Source organism: Panthera pardus, unplaced genomic scaffold (genome assembly GCF_024362965.1).
Source record: "Panthera pardus isolate Hobbes unplaced genomic scaffold, ASM2436296v1 HiC_scaffold_24, whole genome shotgun sequence".
Lineage (NCBI taxonomy): Eukaryota > Metazoa > Chordata > Mammalia > Carnivora > Felidae > Panthera > Panthera pardus.
In genome coordinates this window covers 30,458,163-30,480,763 of record NW_026526810.1, presented here as the reverse complement: position 1 = coordinate 30,480,763, position 22,601 = coordinate 30,458,163, and the positions used below count along the sequence as shown (strand labels likewise).

At 41.3% G+C, this 22,601-nt stretch overlaps 1 protein-coding gene across 8 annotated transcripts in view; it reads left to right on the top strand.

Annotated features, from left to right (window-relative positions):
• MAP2K5 (mitogen-activated protein kinase kinase 5) overlaps positions 1–22,601 on the top strand; it is a 271,133-nt gene that overhangs the window by 15,687 nt on the left and 232,845 nt on the right. For all 8 annotated transcript variants that reach the window (XM_019441682.2, XM_019441683.2, XM_019441680.2 and 5 more), the window contains exon 3: positions 6,593–6,660. In XM_019441682.2, coding sequence (XP_019297227.1) covers positions 6,593–6,660 — 68 coding nt within the window. The remainder of the gene's footprint in view (positions 1–6,592; positions 6,661–22,601) is intronic.

Here is a 22,601-nt window from a genome sequence, read left to right as displayed (position 1 = left end):
GTCTGGCTCTTGATTTCAGCTCAGGTCATGATCTCAGGGTTGTGAGATCGAGCTCCACACCCAGTGCAGAGCCTACATAAGATTGTTTCTCTCCGGGCGCCTGAAGGACTCAGTTGGTTAAGCATCTGACTTCAGCTCAGGTCATGATCTTGTGGTTCGTGGGTTCGAGGCCCATATCAGATTCTGTGCTGACAGCTCAGAGCCTGGAGCCTGCTTCAGATTCTGTGTCTCCTCCCTCTCTGCCCTTCTCCCACTTGCACTTTCTCTCTCTCTCTCTCTCTCTCTCAGAAATAAACATTAAAAAAAAATTTAAAAAGATGGTCTCTCTCTTTCTCGTGTGTGTGTGTGTGTCTCAAAAAAAAAAAAAAAAAATCATGGCTGTAAAGATTTGGCCATAAAAGTCAGACTGCTAGTCCTGTCCAGATCTTAGATGCTACACCCGAGAAGGGCTCTAAACTTGACAACCTTTCTGATAATTTCTCGTCGATACGCGTTTCTAACTTCTACAGTTATGTTTGCATGTCTTTCCTCTTGCCTTGGAAAAATGCCTTTGCTGTAGTTCTGATTGACTCTCACCTGGCACCGAAGGAATGTGACAAATGACATCTTATATATTGCCTTAACTTTCTGTGCTCTTTGTAGAAGCTAGATTGTTTCTCTCAAAAGCCCGCTCGAGCCCCGTCCCTGCAGTGGGTGCTGTTTCGCTGACAGCTCCCTGGCGTCTGCTAGTTGACTGCTGTTTACCTTGATAGGCACTGTGCTTGCCATCCTGACCGCCCCTTACCTGCGGCTGCCTCTCCTCCATTGGGCCTTTATGTTCCTCCTCTTGGTTTCTCTTTCGGATTGCATGTTGCTTCAAATAAAATTGCTAACAACATATGGCCTGTTATGATTCTCTTTTCCCAAACTCTGCCATTTTGTGTATTTGTGACACACTGCAGATTTTGTGAAGATTGCTTCATAATATTTGTTTTCCATCTGCTGCACTCTATTTGGTATCTTGCTAGGATTTTTTCCTCCATTTTAAGTGACATTAACAAAATCCAGCCAGTACATAGACTTTCTGGTTCTACTTTTGCTTCCCTAATGTGCTGGAAAATCATATTACTATGCTCCAGGCAAGTAGAGAAGTCTGGAATTCTCATTGTGAACCAGTGTATCAGATCTATCGCATGCAACGCCCCCCCCCCCCCCCCCTTGGTCATATCTAGTAATGCTTTTTTGGTCAGATGGTAAAGAACCTCTGTGGATAAGACAAAAAGTTCAGATTATTTTTTCTACTTCTCATCACTGAGTACTACTACTTCCTCGTGTTCTTCAACAACGTTATTTATAACCTTGAAACTCTTTGTGCCACGTGAGTAAATTGTTATGATTCACACTTCTGCTTAGTGTTCTTTCTATAGTTAATCCAGTTTGATAGGCAAATAGCCAGAGTGTTTGCTGGAATGGCTATGTGTGTCCGACTTTTAACAGGGAAGTGTTTTAAGTTATTGTTATACCACATTGCTTGGTGTGCCTTTCTACTTTCTTACCCTCCAATGACTTCTAATACCTGTCAATTTACTGTCTTTTATTTAAATTTTTTTTCCAGCTCTATTGAGATGTGATTGATGTATAGCATTGTGTACGCTTAAGGTGTACACCCTGCTGATCTGATGCAGTTACATATTACAAACTGATTACCAACAATAGGTGTAGCAATAGCTAACACCTCTAGCCTGTCATATAATGACCGTTTCTTTTTTGTGGTGAGAACATTTAAGATTGACTCTCAGCAACATGCACGTATATGATACAGTGTCATTAGCTGTAATCCCCATGCTCTACATTAGATCCCCAGACCTTGTTATACTCATAACTGTAAGTTTATACTCTGGCAGAAGCTCCGCATTTGCCCCCAACCCCAGCCCTTGGTAATCGGTAATCACACGCTCTGTTTTTTTTAGGTTTGGCTTTTCAAATTTTCACATATAAGTGATATATAGTATTTGTCTTTTTCTGACTTAGCATAACGCCCTCCTTGGGATTCATCCAAGTTGTTGCAAACGGCTTTTTCGTGGATGAATAATATTCCAATGTATATATACACCATATCTTTATCTGTTCGTCTGTGGGTGGACATTTAAGTAGTTTCCATATCTTCACTATTGTGAATAATGCTGCAGTGAACATGGAGGTTCATATATCTCTTTGAGAGAGTGATTTAGTCTCCTTTGGATAGATGTCCAGAAGTAGAATTGCTAGATCACACGGTAATTCTGTTTTTAACTTTTTGAGGAAACTCCATACTGTTGTCTGTGGTGGCTGCACCAGTTTATATTCCCACCGACGGAGCACAAGGGTTCCCTTTTTCTTTTTAAAAAAATTTTTTTTATGTTTATTTATTTTTGAGAGTGAGAGTGACAGCATGAGTGGGGAAGAGGCAGAGAGAGAGTGAGACACAGACTCCGAAGCAGGCTCCAGGCTCTGAGCTGTCAGCATAGAGCCTGACGCGGGGCTCAAACCCACAAACCACGAGATCATGACCTGAGCTGAAGTCGGCCACTCAACCAACTGAGCCATCCCGGCACTCCGAAGATTCCCTTTTTCTCCACATCCTTGTTGTCTCTTGTCTTTTTTTTTTTTTAAGTAGGTTCCACACCCAGCGTGGAGCCCGACGTGGGGCTTGAACTCACTACCCTGAGATCAAAACCTCAGGTGATGGTCTTGCAGTTTGTGGGTTTGAGCCCCACATCGGACTCTGTGCTGTCAATGTGGAGCCTGTTTGGGATTCTTTCTCTCTCTCTCTCTCTCTCTCTCTCTCCCCCCCCTCCCAAAAAAAAAAAAAGACCTACGCTGAGATCAAGAGTTGGACACTTAACCGACTGAGCCACTCAGGTGCTCCTTGTTGTCTCTTGTATTTTTTGATGCAGCCATTGTGACGGATGTGAGGTGATAGCACGTTGTGGTTCTGATGTGTACTTCCCTGATGATGAGTGATAGAACATCTTTTCATGTGTCTGTTGGCCATTTGTGTGTCTTTGGAATTTACTGTCTTTACAGAGACGTGTATTCTCACTTTAACCGTCAGGGCAAATGGTATGACTGCCATCATGGGGGTAGGTAGCTTGGGTTTTGCCTTTTGGCCAGAATCCTCAGTCTTCTCATAGGCGTAAGGACTTTCCAACTCAGTCTCCTCTCTGACAAGAACAGGGTCTTCGTGAAAACTAATCACAAATAGTACAGAGTCTGCCAGTCCCCCAAAGAGCAGTTTATAAAGAAAACCGATACTTCGTAGAACAGAGGTTCTTATTAATCCATAAGAACCATTAATTACCATGTCATCTAAGTCTCATTTTATCCCCAGGCTTACCGCTTCTCGGCCTTTTGGCTAAGATCAAGTGAAGTCTCATTTTATCCCCAGGCTTTATTAGAATGCTTCTTTCAATGTAGCCAAAATCTTTTCCTTGGAGTCAGACCCCTTGTGGGACATCTCCAACACTTAGCACTAGGCTGGCTATTCCGCTTTTGGCCTCTGCTTTTTGTCCACTTAAAGCCAGGTGTCCTTATAGTATTTCATGGAACTGCTAGCCAAGAAATTATTCTGGTAGCTGACTTCCCTCACAGGTTTGTTTTTTTTTCCCCCTGAAATAATCCCTTAGAGATTTCATGGAACTCCAAAATCTTCTGTTTTAAGTAGCCTCAAGGGTTCAAGTTCTGGCTTTGAGAACATAGAGAGCTCTTTTATTGTTGGGTTGTTCCTGATTGAGAGAGACTGTGATTTAAATGATTTTTCTGGAATCTGTGCCCTTGCTTCACAAATTACAAAAAGGGTTTTCACCTGTTTTATTAAACGCCAAACACTTCCTCATCCTGTGTGAACAATACCTTATAGAGGTCTTGCGTATATTGAAATTTGAATGTAAACAGTTCCTTTGTAACCATGTCTCTGTAGCTAGCTGTGGTGTAGACGTGAGAGTTACAAAAAGTGACTTTGTTCAGGCTGGAAATTTTTACCAAGTTCAGGACTTTATCAAGAACAAATCATTGTAGCCCACATCTAAACAGAGAATTTGACTTGGTTTTAAAACAGAAATGTAAAGTGTTTTCATGTGTGGTAGTGTATAACATTATGTCCCTTTATACTGTATCTGTTTTCCCCCCCTTTGTTTCCTCTATTTGTAAGAAGAATTTTTTTACTTAACCTTGAAAATACTAGTTTCTAGAATTTATGTAGACACTCCTCCTGTTTCCAAAACTAGAATGGCATTTCTTTCCCAGTTTGGCTTTTAGTGTCTGCAAAAGGAAGGAAGGAAGGAAAGGAGGGAGGGAAAGAGGCAGAGTGGAAGGAGGGGGAAAAGAAAGGAGGAGTTAGGTTCCTCTATGGTCCCTTGCACCTGTAACATTGTTAGGCCTGTGCCTTCTTTGTTACTGGAAGTGACCGCCGTGTGTCTTTTATACTAAGACAGGCAGCCTTTAACAAAGTACAGTAGTGACTCTGGACAGCTCCTATTTAGGTAGATATTTAAACAGTGTGACTTGATGATACTGGTTTACGTTGAATTGGGGAACTCTTTGGGAATGAACTACAATCCGGGATCCAGGAACAAACGCTTTGGAGAGAAACCCCAGTGAGAGCAGTTGGCTTGGTCACCGAGCAGGGCTGGCTGAACTGCTGGTTTCTGTCGCGCTGTCAGACAGATTGCTATTGGCTGCTGAGGAGAAAAAGGAAGTAGCATTTTGCTCTGAAACAGGCTAATTAGGAGAGAATACAAGCTCCCTCCTAGGGTTTCCATGACCTGGCCACTGAGCAGGGGAGTATCTTCAGAACTGCAGCTGGATGGGAGGGAGGGCCCACTGAGGTGTGGTGGGCGAAGTTCCACATGCTGGACTGAACCGCCCTGTGTTTTCAGTAAGAGTCCCCAGAGCATGTCACGTAAGCTTATTCTCTTCGTGACCTGAGATTTGTCAGTTTCTGCAGGCCTGGGATCAGGTTCTCTGCATCTGATCAAATCAGCAATTAGATACTCAAGAGTGACCAAAAAAAAATTAACAACACTGATTGTTTAACAAGCACCTCGGAGCTGAAGCCTCCAAATTGAGAGAGAGCCTGCCCTTCTCAGTTGTCCCCAGGGAGGCTGTGCACATCTTCCAGCAATGTCCCTATTGCTCAAGATGTTTTTGGCATTTTTCTTTCAACCATACATTTAGAATCGATCGCATAGGCTGTTCTATCGACAGATCTTTATCTTCAGAAGGATGAAGTGGCTAACTAAATATTTTAAGATATGCAAAAGTTGTTCTGAGTCCTGCCTGGCAGATAGGGTAGGCAAGTGATCAGGTAGGCAGTTCCAGTTTGGGTTAAAAATGAGATCTGATGTTTCCACGTGGTCTAACTTTGGGTTCTTAAAGCAGTTTTTGAAGAGGTATTTCAAAACTATTTTGAACAGGAGAAGCATCATTGAAATGTTTCTGGGTATGGCTGCTTTGATGATACGTTTATTCAAATGTATACATTCTGATTATGTATTTTGTAAAGTCTAAGTATCCTCTAGTTTTAAGACTATCAAATTTTTTTCAAAATAGCATGAATGGCCACTTGAAGCTTACTTGCTATGGTCAGGGTACCCAGTAGAAATGAAACTGTTCAGGAAGAGCAAGTGAGCCACCAGATAGAATGGGGTGTGGGGATAACTGTGTGAGAGTTGCCTTGCAAGGTATAACCTTCTGCTGAACTTCCCACTCGAAGTTCTTCTGTGAAAAGGGAAGAGCAATAATCAAGTCATACTGTCCACATCGTGGGATGGAGGTATGGCATGGGAGGCACAAATCATGGTGCAGTGTGTGTAGCAGTATTCAGTACCTGTGAGCCATTTTCATCGTGCTGCTGTGACAGTGATTGCTTGCCTGGGAGAGAGGAGGACTGGACAAGTAAGGGATAGGGTGATGTGTGGGAAAAGAAAAGTACTGAGAGTAGAAAAGACCTATAGCCTCCCTTCAGTTTTTAAAGTTCTCCACACCAACCCCGTTTAGTCATACTCCAGTGACACTTTACCCTGGATACATGTCATGATTGACATAAGCAGAATTTTTCTGATTTTCAGCTGTCCCTGAAAGTTTTAGTTCTTTTTTTTTTTTAATTTTTTTTTTTTAATGTTTATTTATTTTTGAGACAGAGAGAGACAGAGCATGAACGGGGGAGGGTCAGAGAGAGAGGGAGACACAGAATCTGAAACAGGCTCCAGGCTCTGAGCAGTCAGCACAGAGCCCGACGCGGGGCTCGAACTCACGGGCCGCGAGATCATGACCTGAGCCGAAGTCAGACGCTTAACCGACTGAGCCACCCAGGTGCCCCTGAAAGTTTTAGTTCTTTATCGGGGCCCTGTTCATATTCTGTACACACAACACACACACACACACACACACACACACACACACACACACACCCCAACTGAAAAACAAACCAATAACCTCAACATCCTCAAAAATACAGTGTTGAAGCTTTGGCTGTCACGTTGTGAAAAGCAGTTGTATTATGTTCCCGGCCAACATGGTTTTTGTACATTTAAAAACTGCAGGTCTTATCTTACCCTGTGTTTCCTTTCAACAGATGAGGACGAGGACGGTGATCGGATTACAGTGAGAAGTGATGAAGAAATGGAGGCAATGCTGTCATATGTAAGTATACTACAAATGAGGACTGTTTTTCAAAACGTTAATGTAGTTGAGGATGCTGCTTCTTGGCATGGGGAAGATCTGAAAGTAAATCACAGTTACCATAACATTTTTATGTATGACATACAGGGTTCTCAAGGATTTCCTTACGTGAAAGTTAAGGATGTTCTTTTCAAAAGACACTTACTGATCATATCATGAACATTAAGAATAATGCATCTTAATGACTTTTGCATTAGGTATGGTGCAGACTAAATGGACTATCAATTTCCTGTATTTTTTATGCAGTACTTAAAGTAACGGCTCATTAAAAATGAACCCCTGGGCTCTAAAAAATTTTTCAAAATCTACTTTCAACTGGAGATCTCTTTCACCCTTCCAAACAGACTATGGTTATAATGTAGCTGCAGGCTTGGTATGGATACACGGTTTAAAAATGTATTCTCAGTTATTTTATGCACTAAAATAACTCTTCCTCCCTCCTTCTTTCTTCCACCCCAGAATGAATAGGGTTACTTACTGACTCAAAGTGATTTGAATATATACTGAATGACTTTTATGTTTCAAATTTCAGTGAACATTTGCATTAGTGTTTGTCTCAGGACTGAAGTAGATAAACAAGAGAAAAGGGTATATTTCTAAAACTTTAATACTCAGCTTGACAAACCCAGCTATGATGGAGGGGCATTGCTTTTCTGAGCCCTGATTTATGCTGTCTTCTTATTTTGTTTTATTTCCTCTTACTCATTTTTTTCTATTTTATCTGAATTTGTAATCTGTTTACGAAACCTTCTCTAGTGGCCTGGTGGAAAGAGCACTGGACCCGAAGTCAGGAGACCACTGCTCTTCTCTGGCTTGCTGGCCTTAGGCAAATCACTTAACCTTTCTGTGCTATAGTTGCCTCATCTGTCAATTGTGGATAATAATACTTGTCCTTTCTACTGCACAGGGTCATTGTAATGATCAAATGGGATAATAGATGTGAAAGCCCTTTGGAAAGTTAAAAGTTCTATACAAATGCAAAGTAGTATTCTGGTGGAAATGATGGAGTCAGGGCCCTTGCTGGTCAGTGAGACTCTAATCTTAGCCAGCAGTGAGGCTGTAGGTTTTTGATGGACCTCAACTTCAACCAGGATATTGTTTCATTGTGATGAAAACTGTAAAATATCTGTATGGGTTTCCGCCAATAGTTTTAATTTAGGGTAGGAGGAAAGAGAACAAGAAGGATGGCATGATTAACAGAGCGTTGCGTTCAGACCAGCACAGAGTAGGAAAAGTCAATTTCCCATTGACTTCCCATTAACTTATTTGAGAGTCTTTGTGCACGGAGAATTTAGAGCAGGGCTCGTCAGTACCTTGAAGGGCAGAGTAGGGTTGTCTGCCGAAATGTCTAGCACTGGTATTGATAGATTGGCTAACTCTCCTGAGAATGTGACATGCTTATATTTAGAAAACACACACGTACAGATGGGTTCTAGTTTTTTCACATACATCCATTGCAGAGAGTACATTGCTGGCATCAGTGTACTTTTATTATGTCTCTGACATAACCACACGCAAAGGTGTGCTTTCAAAAGCGTTCTTTTGGGAAGATCTGACAAATTGTGCTTTGTGAGAAACGTTACTGCATGTGACCACAGTGATGATAATCGTTTCTGTTTCTAAGTGCCTACTATATATATACTAGATGCCTAACGTATTTTATTTTCTTTGGTTTTAATAATGACTCTGTGAGGTAGATACTATAATCCCTACGTTTTAGCTGAGGAAGCCATGGTTAAGAAGTATGCCCAAGGTCTTAGAGCTAGCGTGAATGTGAATGTGGAATTTAAGTCCAGCCTCTCCTCATGCGAAAGCTCATGCTACGGAGGGTGTTTCATGCTGTTTCTGTCCTATCCACCTCCTTGCACATTAGTGTGGGAATCTTTCTGTCATCCTCGTTACTAAATTCTGAATGATTTGTGTGTAGGGCGTACCTTAGTTGAGCTATCTGTAGTATATATTCCTTTTGATTTATGCTTATTTTTTCAAATGCAGTATTTATTTTTGTGTTGTAGGAAAATATTAGAGTTATGTAACTGTCCTTAAACTTAAAAAGTTTCTGAGATTTCTTTAGAGCCACTTTTTAGTCTGAAAGAAATCATCCAGCTCATTGACCTCCAAATCTGTGGATTTCGTGAATGAATCAATTTTTATTTTCGCATTGGAGGGCAGACACTGGCATCGTCACCTTTTATTTTGCCAAATAAACACATTAACAAAATAAACTAATAAAAATTGCCTACTGTTAACCATCATTTTACTAACAAATAGAGTCATTTAAAGGTTAGAAATGGTGGGCAATGCATAATCTCAAAAGTAAAGGTGACCATTAAAGTGAGTCAATTTAGGGGCACCTGGCTGGCTCAGTTGGGGGAGTGTGCTTGTGGGTTCAAGCCCTACGTTGGGTGTAGAGATTACTTAAAAATAAAATAAGATACAATAAAATAAAATAAAATAAAATAAAATAAAATAAAATAAAATAAAATAAAATAAATAATAAAGTGAGTAAATTTAGTTTTAGGTAAAACACATTACATTTTTTTTTCTTCTTATTTTTTTAAATTGAAGTATAGTCAGCATACAATGTTATATTAGTTTCAGGTGTACAACATAGTGAACTGATATTCTTCTTTATTGTTTTTCTTAATTTTTTAATGCTTATTTATATTTCACGGATAGAACATGAGCAGGGAAGGGTTAGAGAGAGGGGGAGCCACAGAATCTGAAGCAGGCTCCAGGCTCTGAGCTCTCAGCACAGAACCCGACACAGGGGCTCAAACTTTGTAGCCATGAGATCCTGACCTGAGACGCTTAACTGACTGAGCCACCCAGGCGCCTCAATATTCTTCTTTTTTTAAATAAATCCTTATTCAGTTTTGAGAGAGACAGAGAGTGGGGGAGGGGCAAAGGAAGAGGGGGACAGAGGACCCAAAGTGGGATCCGCACTGACAGCAGCACGCCCCTCGCGGGCCTCGAACTCATGAACTGTGTGATGATGACCTGAGCTGAAGTCGGATGCTCAACTGACTGAGCCACTCAGGTGCCCCAATAGTCTTTACTTTTAGTGGATGGCGAAGACGTTTTTATGAATTGGCAGTGGCCCGTGCATTGTGGTCTGGCTGATCAGGTCCAGGTTTTCTCATTAATTCACTTAAATATTTATAGCCGGGAATCTGAAGTCCTCAAAGAATTTTAACTTATGTTCTTGTCTTCTGATTCTAAATGTTTGAGCAAAATCTTTTTAAATGAAAATGAAAATATCCCTGAGAGAGATAATACGCTTTAAGTCATTTAAAGCCTAAATGGATTTCCTTTTCCTCTTATCTACTGAGATAGCCCTACCATCCTGTTCGCTTTATGTGTTCTGTTTATGTAGAGTTGGGCTCTGAATAAACATTTAAAAAATAGAGAGTAGGGGAGCCTCTTCCTCAAAAAGCGCACAAAACATTGGTTGGCTGCCATTTTGATCTGTCTTGGTTCTTATGATTGAAATTCCTTTGGGTTCCAATTTGTCCTAAGGAGAACCGTTTGGGCCTAATGTCACAATAGATTTTGGTTGAGGGGCGCCTGGATGGCTCAGTCGGTTGGGTGTCAGGCTTCGGCTCAGGTCGTGATCTCACAGTGTAGGTTTAAGCCTCGCATCCGGCTCTGCGTAGAGAGTGGAGCCTGCTTCGTGTTCTGTGTCTCCCTCTCTCTCTCTGCCCCTCCCCCGCTCATGCTCTGGCTCCTTCTCTCTCTCTCTCTCTCTCTCAAAGCTATATAAACATTTTAAAAATTAAAAAAAAAAAAAAAGATTTTGGTTGATAGTCCTCAGTCGCTGATCTATTAGGAAAAACTTGCATGGTCTCTACTCTTTCGGTTCATTTTGACCCTGAAAAAATTTTTGAATCCAGGATCTGGGTGGTGGCATAGGGGAGATACTGAGAGATGAGCACATATTTTCTGTAAAGTGCACCTTAGTTTTTCTTGTCAAATTTAATAAATTTTCAGTCCCCTTAGTATTTCTTTAAAATCCATAGAGGGAAAACAAAAGTAGAGACACGTTTACCAGAAATCCCTTAATCATTCTTTTTCACTGATTACAAAGGGTAAATGAATAAACAGCTTGGATCTCTGAATAGAATTAAAAAGAAAATTTGCAATGTCTGGGTTGGAACTTGCAAAATTACTTTCTTCTCCCTTGAATGCAGGCATTTTCTGGCTTTGGGCCAACGGAAGCATAAGTTTTTATCAGTAATTTAAATAGATTTTCGTATTAGACCTGAAAATGTTGCCTTTTTAATTGAAAACTTATCAATTATTTAAATTGCTAGCAGCCTTAGGCTGTTAATTTTATGTGTGCCATAATAATGGCATACAGTGGTTTTTGATACATGTGACACAGAGTATCGCATCGTGGTAAGGATTTGTCATGACAATAAGTTGTCGTGTGCTGTTAAATAATAACCAACATATTAAACCCAAGTCTGTTGTCACACATTAGTACCGTTTTATGTAAGTTATTTAGAAGTTGTATTCTTTTCTTCATTAGATATATTTTTAAGAGATAATGAGAAGAAAACAAAGCTATAATAAATTGTCTTTTAAGAAAATGTAAAGTAATTTGGTCTCCAAGGAGATATTTAATGTATTGAGAGAATCCAGCAGCCAAGTGTTATTACAGCACCATTGTGATCGCTCTCTGCGTTTTGTTATGAGTTTGTGTTAATCAACAATCTGTTTTTATAGCGTAGTTTCTTGTAAGTTATGTTGTTAGAATATTCCACTTCTGGGATCATGGCTTTTCCTCTGACACTATTGTATCTTTTTAATTCCTCCATAAAGTATTTTTTTAATTAGAATCTGAAATGCTTTATTAGGAAAAAAAGTACACCCAACCTACATATTCTGAAAACTAAATACCTGATCATTGCCAATTATTTAAAGGACCTTGTTAAATATTCCCTTACTATGGTTTACTGTTGTTGTTGTTGTTGTTGATGTTCTTGTTTCCCCCTCTCATTTTCTGGGAAGATTAAAGACAGAATGTTGCTTCTCTCCTTCCGTCTTTTTGTATTCGTTGTCTGGCAGAGCTGGCTTCATTTCCTTTCAGCATCAAACAGCAGTGCTGGGCCTTGTTTATTGATTCATGTGAAGCTTTATCTATCACTGAGACCTGGTTATAGGAGGGGGTTATTTTAAAGTTAACCTCTGCTTTTGGGTGACCTTTCATTAAGAAACCCAGCAGTACATCTTGCGTTTGTAAATGGATTCATACTTGTTTCTGCTAAATCCTGTGTCTGGTACAGGATTTATTACACCCGGTTCTCTCGATACCGAGAGGCTTGTATGAGTGGAGCACAGTATTAACAAGAGTAATTTTCTTCATTTTGCCCATTCTGTCTCTTTATACCATTTTTCCATGTTGCCAGAAGAGTATGGGACAAGTTTAACTGTAATGCCTCCCATTATGCAGAGACCTTGTGTTTTACTGGAGTGTAAGTATTCCCTTTGGTATACTTGACCATAGTGTACCTTTTTAGATGTTGGGTACCATGAGGGAAAATACTCCTTGACCTCTGTAGCACCTTGTAAATTGGGATATGATTAGCTTTATCCAAGTATATATAATTTGGAGATTGCCTCTAAAATCATGCAGTTACCCAAGTAGAGTTGGAAGGAAGGGAGCCTTAGAAGTCTTGTCCAACTGTTTCATTTTGTAGATAAGGAAAATGAGGCCCACAGAGGTCAGATTCAGTTGGAGGTCAAGTTGCCAGTGAATGGGAAGACTCTCAGTGTCTTTACTCCTGGTGGTTTGAAATGATGTTTTTGTTTTGGCGTCTATTGAGGTCCTGCTGAGGAAGCTTTGCAAATACTTCTTTTTTCCTGATATCAAAAAAGAATGCTGTTTACTGGAATGTTAGTGTGCCTGAGTTTGAATAGGAATATAGAAAATACTTTGTGGGTTTTTGAAATTTTAAAGATTTCATCCGTATCTATAGGCTGAGTTTTACCACAAAATTTGTTGCCCACTTAGGAGTTGAACATTTAACAGCATCAGGGCCTTTGCTGTTGGGAAGTTTTCTTCAAAGACCAAGAGGTTGGAAGCTCATTTTCCACCTGGTGCATTTCAATATGCTCCATGTTAAGTAGGCTCTGCTTTGAACTTACTTTGTACCAGCAAAATCAGCTCAGTCTTCGGTGAGTGGCTGGCTCCCTACAAGTGTGGCTCACCCACACAACGGTCGTGCAGCGTGTTCTCCTGGGAGGGTGGGGAAGTGGTACAAACAGTGGGCAAGCTGAACCAAAGGAAATAAATACATAGTTTTGGAAATTACTCTTTTTTTCTTAACTTAAAAAATGACATTCTCTAAGCTGTATAATATCTTGTTTTCTCATCCTAGTCAAAGAATAAAACTTTTGTTCAGAAGCAGATTATTTTAACTCCCTTCTCTGTGTTGCTTGGGACATGTGGATGCCTGTGAAATAGTGACAAACATGCGGTAGCTGCTTAGTTAGCTCCGTTAGCCCCTGTTGTGAAATATCTTGGGGCATCTTTGCTTGTGAGGAACAGAAGCATACTGGAGTTTTCATCAGAACAAGGGGCTTATGTGGCTCTGGAAGCAAAGGAAATCTCCAGCCAGCACAAGCAGGCCTCAGCGGGGGTGCCACCAGGGCACTCTGGGGTGCTTTGGACCACCAGTGTTTTGTCATTAGCATGGCTTTAGTTCATCTCCGTGGAGGGCTCAGCGTAGGCTATGGGCTGTCTGGTTCCTCTGGGGTCCCGTGTCCAGGCAGTTGGTGCGAGGCAGTAGAGCCGTGCGGTACCTCAGTTAGCCCCTTGGGGGGGCTCTGGCTTGGAGCTTGTCTTCAAAGGAGATGTGGGCTGCAGGGGAGTGATGGACCTCTAGCAGTCGGACTGCTTTGGGGCATACCCAATTGACTAGGCCCTTGTTGGCAGCTCTTAAGGAACCTCTGTTCTCTTAGGGCTATTCTTACGGGAAACAAGAGGGATATTTTCTACATATATCTGAAACATCAATGTAAATATGCTACAACACAGTAGGGTTAGAGAGATTCAATAAATTATCAATCTAGGCAATGTGTCCAAAAAGGTATAAATTTAAGTAATAGAAAATTTCAAAACAAGTTGCTTCTTTCTATGTTTCTCTGTTACTGTTACTTATTATATGTTCTTTACTCATTCCCACCTGCCTTTTTATTTATTCTTTTTTTTTTTTTTTTTTTTTTTTTTGAAAGAGAGAGACCGAGCACACACACGAGTGCACAAGTGGGGGAAGTGTAGAAGGAGAGGGAGGACCCCCCGATGCGGGGCTCAATCTCATGACTGTGAGATCATGACCTGAGCTGAAATCAAGAGTCGGGTGCTTGCTTAACAGACTTAGACAGTCAGGCGCCCCTATTGATTCATTTTTTAATAGAAGTTGAGGGGCACCTGGGTGGCTCAGTAGGTTAAGTGTCCAACTCGTAGTTTTGGCTCAGGTCATGATCTCGTGGTTCGTGAGGTTGGGCCCCATGCCGGGCTCTGTGCTGACAGTGCGGAGCCTGGTTGGGATTCTCTCTCTCCCCTCTCTCTCTGCCCCTCTTCACCTCGTGTGCTGTCTGTCTGTCTGTCTCTCTCTTTTAAAATAAATGAACTTTAAAAAAGTAATAGAAGTTGAGCAGTAGGCTGGATCTTTATCAAGCATTCTTGGAAATGGATGGCTAAATAAAGTGTGAGAGAATGTCACATTTGGCCTGCTCCCTGCATGGCCTGATGATCCTGTTTTAAATTTTTTTGTGTGTGTGTTTATTCATTTTTGAAAGACAGAGAGATAGAGCACGAGCAGGAGTGGGGCGGAGAGAAAGGGGGACACAGAATCCGAAGCAGGCTCCAGGCTCTGAGCTGTCAGCACAGAGCCCGACACAGGGCTTGAACTCACAAACCATGAGATCATGACCTGAGCTGAAGTCGGATGCTCAACTGACTGAGCCACCCAGGCGCCCCTGATGATCCTGTTTTAAGTGGCAGATTCCCTTATCTGTGGGGGATAAGATCCAGGATCCCCTCCCCCCCACCCCGTGCAGGCCTGTGACTGTGGATAGTACCAAGCCCTATATATACCATGTCTTTTCTATGCATACATATCTGTGGTAAAGTTTCATTTAAAATTAGGCATAGCAGGTGATTCACAACAATAACTAATAAAATAGAACAGTTACAACAATATACTACAGTGAAAGTTATGTGAATGTGGTCTCTCTCTCTCAAAATACCTGATTGTACTATACTCACACTTCTTGTGATGCCAAGAGTTGATAAAATGCCTACATGATGGGATGAAGTGAGGTGAATGACGTAGGCGTTGTGACCTAGTGTTAGGTTACTATTGACCTTCTGACAGTATGTCAGAAAGAGGATCATTTGTTTCCGGACTGCCTTTGACCACAGGTAACTGAAACCATGGAAAGTGAAACCACAGATAAGGGGGGACTACGGTATTTAAACTTCTTCTTTAGAAGTGCAGCAGAATTGCTGCAGCCTAGAAATCAGATGAAAGGTTAGTGTAGACACTGCCCCACGCTGACCATGTGGATGACTCTGAAAGCTCCATCCAGGAGGTTCCTACAAGTTTTGGACCCATTGCTGAATACAAATTTAAACTCCTTCTGCCAACACACATTACCTTAAACTTAGCCAAGTTGAAGTTCATCTGCCATCGGCTATCCAAACCTCTGTTAAGACCATCTGGGGCTCCCTAATGTCCTTTACGGTTTTACTATTCAAAACAAACAGTGTTATCATTAAGTGTGGCCAACTTACTGTCTTTTTCACTTCCAAATCATTAATAAATGCATCCATCCAATAACATTAGCCTATAAATAGGCCCCAGAGTTGTTCCCTGTTGACCTTTTCACTGTAAGACTTTTCATTGTGATTTTCTTTCTCATCATCTAATCTGTCCGTGACCATGTGGGGACCCTTGGTCTAGAGTCCAAGGAAGAGCGTGTATACGTTGTAGTACCTCAAGGCAGGGGCAGTGAGCTATTGAGAAGTGGGGGGATCTGAAGCCAGATCCGTAAATGCAGTTATTAATTTGGTATTCAACCAATAGATTAGTTTTATATGTTATTTTTGACTGCTGGAGCAATTGTGTGCTTCCTGAGAGGTCAGCGTCCATAGAAGGAAAGCCTCTCAATGTAAAGTATAAGAAATAACCAAAAGAAAGTGTAACTGAGGACGCGCTAAGTAGTGTTCTAATTGAATTTGTATCCATTTAACAGAGTTCAGGTTGTTGGGCTCTTCACTGGGAAAACTAATAAATTAACTATGGACTGCAAATAGTTGGTTAGTTTATTGATTATTGCTGTAATTACTGACTGAGCTACCTATAATGGGGTATGCTTGCAGTATTGACTGAACAGGAATGTGAAAATTTTATCATTAGTAGGAAAAAACCAGCATACTTATTCCTCATAGGTTGAAACACTGTACTGTTAGAAGGTATGTTAAGGAGAGGTTTAGGAAACTGTTCTGTTACGTGTATAGAAGAATAATGTATAAACCTGATTTGATGCGATTTGATATCTAAGACTTGCCACCAAGTAAGTTAGGAGGTATGAGCAATGAAACGAGCTGCCACGTCTCTATCAGCTCCTGTCTGCCTCCTTCCCGTAAACATTTGTGGAGCACTCTTATGTGTCAGGCACAGTGCTGGGCACTGTACAGCGTCACTTCTTAGGTTTTTAGGGACACAGGCCTATTTGAAAATGTGAGGAAAGTTGTTTATTCTCTTCCCAAAAAATTGACACAATGCAATGTTTCACATATAATTTCAGGAATTTGAAGGCTCTCCTAAGGCCCATATAGACTCCAGTTTAATACCTCCGCAAGATACAAGAGGTATTACAAGACACTAAAATACACAAGACAGGGCCCCTGCCCGTGATTAACTTCCAGAAGAAAAATAGACATGATTCCTTATAATACCCTTTTAATTATTTTATTATTTATAGTACTGTAGTAATGGAGGGAAAGGGAGGGGCACTGACTCAGCCTTGATAAGCAGTTCGTTAAATCTACCTCTGTACTTGGTCTAACAGTGATCTTGTTTGGGGTTTCTATGTTACCCTATTGTTACGAACGCTTCTCTTCTATGTACTGTTGCCTGGAAGGGGGAGATTCATAGCCCTGTGCCCTATTTCAAGATTCTTTACAGGTACTTTATAGAAGGGTTCCCATATACTGCTTCCTTTGATTTGATCTTCTTAATACCTTTACGAGGTGAGCAAGGCAGGTATTGTCCCTATTTTTATAGCTGAGGCTACTGACGCACATAGTGGGTGCCTTTCTTAAGGTCACACAACCAGTAAACGTAGAGCTAGGACCTGAGATCACTCACTGATTTGCTCACTTATTTGTACAGCCAGTTTTTTTAAAAATTTTTTTTTTAACGTTTATTTATTTTTGAGACAGAGAGAGACAGAGCATGAATGGGGGGGATCAGAGAGAGAGGGAGACACAGAATCCGAAACAGGCTCCAGGCTCTGAGCGGTCAGCACAGAGCCTGACGCGGGGCTCGAACTCACGGGCCGCGAGATCATGACCTGAGCCGAAGTCGGCCGCTCAACTGACTGAGCCACCCAGGCGCCCCTGTACAGCCAGTTTTATACTATAAATACGTATGGGATAGCAGCTATGTGGCCAAGTGCTATGCTAGGTGGTGCAGGTACAGTGAACATATAGTTCATTCCTTCAAGGAGCCCATGGTCCATTCAGGGAGATTAACAAAAAAGCCAACAGTGTTCAATGTGGGAGGATATGAAAACTCATAATTGCCAGGGAGAGTGATAAGTGCTCTAATATGCTTAAGTGTTAGGTGCTCTGTGAGTACAAGAAGGAGCACCTGGTGTAGCTTTGGGGACAGAGGAGGCTTCCTGAAGAAGGTGGTGTCTGGATGGAGTAAGCTGGGACAAAGGGACAGGGAAGAGAGAACAGTGTGTCAGAGGCTCAGGTGTAAGGGCAGCTGGTGCATTCAGGAGGAGCTACCTGGGATTCAGTGTAGAACAGACAGGGAGGCAGGAAGGGTATGACATGAGATTGGGAAAGAAGGTGGGCTAGACTATGGAGGGCCCAACCTTGGGGAATTGAGAAGCTAGGAAGATGTAGGGTTAATAAAACCGGTGTTGATTAAGTATGGGGAAGAAGGAAAGAGAGGTGGTCTGGCTTACCTGCAGCTATCTGGCTTGGGAAACTAGGTCATTGTGATGTCATTGACCGAGACAGGGAGCCCAGGTGGTGGAAGATGGGTCTAGGGCACGAGGGAGGGTGTGAAAGGTAGAGACCTGTTGAATTCGAGAGGCCTCTGGATAACCAGTTTGGTATGTTCCGAATCTTAGGAGAGAGATTTGGGCTGGAAATAAAGATTTGTGATTCATCAGCTCCTAATTAGTCTCAATGACTCCTCTGGTAATTGAAACCTTTGAAGTGGCTGAAGTTAACTCAAGGAGAGTATAAAATAAGAAGAGAAGGTTGATGAAAAACCATGGGGAGCTCCAGCATTTAAAGGAGGGGAGGAGAAAGAACCACTTACAGGAGACTGAGTTGAGTGGGCAGAGAAGGAGGAGGAAAACCAGAGGGGGTGCTGAGGAGGGAGGGAGAGGTCACCCGTCAGCGCGGTGCCATGTGTCCCCAGTGTGTGAAAAGATCGGTGACATGGCTGAACCCAAACAGGGTGTAACTAAAGAAGCCACTCTCCCCACCAGCTCGGCAGTCTGCCCAATAGCCCAATTTCTTTAAATGTTTTGAGGTATGAGAAATAAGAGGTAACTGACCTTTGGACTCTTAAATAGTAAACATACATTTTATGTTCTGAGTACACGAAAGAAGTATTTTTGTTGCTGTTGTTTACCGATAAACCTTTTGTTTCATCTATGAACGATACTCCCAGGACAGGATAGGGTTGTGAGAAATTAAATGAATAAACAGAAATAGCTCGTATTGAGCCTAGTACACAGTAGGTGGTCTATAAGTGGTTGTGTATGTGTGCGTATCTCCCTATGTCTCTGTCTCTCTCTCTTTTAATAGAGAACTTGTGCCTTGTAAAATGAAACGGTGCTGTTTGGGAACTCAAGTTTTTTATAAGACAGATTTCCATGAAGACAAAAAATGTTGTAATTATTGACTGAATTGTGCTGTTGGAATTAGAATTAGGTTCATAACAAATAGGAACACTGTTTGATAAACTTGCAAACAAAACAAGCCAAGAATTGTACTTGCTATCCCCTCGTTGAATCTGGCCCTCTGTTTCAAATTAATTAGATTTTTGGATAACTGTGCTAAACTTTGTCACATCCTTATTAAAATTGTTTAAGGATTTTGAGGAACATCTCAGAGGGACTCAAACTAATCTGAGTCTGGTACTGGAGATTCCATTAGCAATCACAAAACTGATTAATCTTTTACTCCGTTAGCTTATTGATTATTGCTGCAATTACTGCACGTAACGGATTCTGCCAGGAGCACCAGCAGAAAACACATTTTATGACTGCTGCTGAGGTACTCAGTCTGAGCACGATATTTTGTACTTTTTACACGTAGCTATTTTTGTATTTTTAACTGGGAACACTTCTATTCAGAAAGTGCTGTTGTTTCAATGGTAAGAGGTTCACTTTTTAATTTCTCAAACACCAAGAATACATTACAGTTGGCAAAGTGCCTTCAGAAATTTCTCTTGCTGCTGTCTCGTTTGGAACTTCACGGCCACCCTGTATAATGGACCAGCTATCTTTACTCTCGTTTGGAGGAAACAAGGGTTAGGTAGCAGAATCAGAATTATTTCAGTCAGTAAATATTTATTGAACACCTGCTATTATGCAGCTCTGTGTTAGGGATAATAAGAGCCAGGATAGGATTATAAAGATTACGTTTAGGAAGTTATTTGGATAGCTTCAGATTATGCCCCCATTAATGTTAAAATGGTCACTGTTACTTTGCTGTCCAAGCCATGTTAAGTGTCTTGGCATAGGGGCACTTGGGTGGCTCAGTTGGTTAAGCTTCTGACTTCAGTTCAGGTCATGATCTCACAGCTTGTGAGTTGGAGCCCCCGCGTTGGGCTCTGTGCTGACAGCTCAGAGCCTGGAGCCTGCTTCGGATTCTGTGTCTCCCTCTCTCTCACTGCCCCTCCTCCGCTTGCACTGTCTCTCTCTCAAAAATAAATAAACATTAAAAAAATTTTTTTTAAGTATCTTGGCATGTAAGATTTAGCTTTTTATTTGTTTGGGTTTTCTTCTTCAATTTGGTTTGGACTGTTAGAAGTCATTGCTTGTTTTATCACTATTGAGAACAAAATTGGAAAGGCTCTCTTTAAAAGGAGAATATCTAAAAACACTGAGAGATTGCCTGGATCTGGAAATCCCTTGCTCCCCAGCTTCAGTGTTAGCCCGTCTGCCCCTCAAGTGAGTCTCCTGGCACTCCTCTGGCTGTGTAGCATCTTCGTAATCCGAGGGGCGGCGACTATTTCCTTGCCCAACTTATGTGCTGGGGAATGGCCACTCCCCACATCGGGGCCCTGTGAGTCCCCCAAGTGCCTTGCTCGTCTCACTGGGCAGCACAGGTGCACACACGGCCTGTCAGGACTGCTCTGGGCCGGGAGGTACGCGTGACCCCGTGCCATATCTTCGTCCCTTCGAGAACGCTCGGTATGCTGCAGCCTGAGCTCTTAGGCCTGGTGCCTCTTTGCCAGCCCCACCCTGGCCCTCACAGGGCCTGCTCCTCGGAGTTGCTTGTCTGGAGTGGGCCCAAGCCATGGGTTTAATTACCACCCTTTACGGTGTGCTTCTGATGCTGAATTACTTTGCTGTATGGATCACAAGATTCTCTGTTAATACAAACAGAGATCAAACCCAGTATTTCAGCAGGAAAAAAAATGTCCCTTGGATTTGGAAGAACTGTGGAAAACAAAAAGGAAATGCTAACTACTTGCTTTACAGATACTGGCAAGTGGCACACTTAATATCATTACTGTGACTGTGTTAAAGGTAGCATAAAGAGATGGTTATACGTGGCCGAAAAATTTGTGCAATGGTTATAAACGTATGTATAGTTTGCCAGTTGATTTGGCACAGGTCTGAAATGAAAGGGAAACCAAATTTATTTATTTATTTTAGGAGGCAAATAAATAAAGTTGGAAAACAGGTCAATTTCATGCATGCAAGGTTTTATAGTAGGAAAAAATGCATTGCACCTGTTCTGACCCTTTACATTTGAGGTTATTTGTTTTCAAACTTGACCCCAAGCACCAGTTTCAGACAACTCTATAATTAATTTGTTAGACAAAGCATAAAGATATTTTATTCGTTTTGATTTCTAGGACTGTAGTGAAGTAGTAACTGAAATTACTAACCTATTGTACATAGCAGTTAATTAAAGAAAAGCATTAACTATAGGAGAACACCGCCACTGCTGTTGTCTTGTATCAGTATAAAAAGGCAGTAATTTTTTTGACAGCCACTGATTGGAAAGTTGCTTGCAGCCTTCCAGAACCAAGGGGGTACATGCTGTGGATCAATAACCGGCAAATTTCCCATTAAAAAGAATACCTGAGCAATGTTCCAAATAGCCACTGGCATCTTAATTTTCCATGGAAACCTCAAATACTTGTGTGCCGAGGACAAGTCATTTTTGGACAATTTTTCCAGACTACTTGTTAACAGTTATTGCTGTCCCAAAAGGTTGACAGCCTACATGATTGATATTTCATTTACTTGTCATCACTGTTTGAGTAATGGCGAGCGGTTTATTTCTGTGGTTTTAAGGAATATAGTCTCCTGAATGACATTCGCCTTGGTATGTATTCCAGAGCGTGTGTCACACATGTTTATGCCGTGTGTATCTAGGCTTCTCCGTCCACAGAAGGAGAGGATCAGTTTCCTTTACACTTTGAAAGTCCTTGGAGAGGAGGATACACTTGTATCAGCCCACAGCTATCAAAAATTCACTTCACTTTGTTTGTTTTCAGGACAAAGAGCCTTAGATTGTTAACTTGTGATTCCCAAGATGATGTAGAATCACATAATTCCCTTTATTTTGTAAAAAAACAAAAACAGAAACAAAACCCTTGATTTTGTAATGATTTTAACGTACGTAAAAGCACTAGGAAGATGTGTCTGTGTCTGCTAAAGAAGACTTTTTTGGAATGTCAGCAAGTAATGATTATCAAGGAAGAATGTCTCCCAAATGTGGCAGTTACATAACGTGTATGTGGTTTTAATATAGAAACAGCAAGAATGAAAGGAGAGTTCTGCTCTGTGTGTGACAACCCACAAAACACAAAATCAGTTGTTTTCATCGTTGACATTTTCTACTTTGTTATTTGTCACGTGGTAAAAGAAGTGAGGGCACAGAGGCCGTCTCCAAGTTCGGTGGACATATGCTCACCAATTAGCAGATTAAGGAAAATGGGAATCAGACCATAATATAACCTGGTGAATGAATTTGTGTTTATGAAGGAGTGTGAAAGCTTTTTCACTTGGAACTTTATGTTTTGTGCCCAGAATTTTAAAGTGAAATTTGATCTGTGCTAAAGTGTTTAAAAGACTGAAGCATGAAAGGTATGTTTGCTTAAAACTGAGCTACCTTTCTGTCATATTAATCCTGTCATCTTTGGACAGGTCATACCTTGTTTGCTTTTTCCACAGTCTATGATTTAGATTCCCGTTGTGTGTACATTTTTAACACAAATATGTATAATGTTTGATCTGCCGGGCACACAGGTCCAGGCTAGGTGGGAAGTGTCTTCATTTTGCTTCGCAAAACCCAGAAAAAAAGAACAAGAAGCAATTTGAGAAGTTTCCACTGAAAAGCGTTTTGTGTCATTTTTAATACATGTCATTTTCAAAATATTTCTTGAAATCAAACAGTA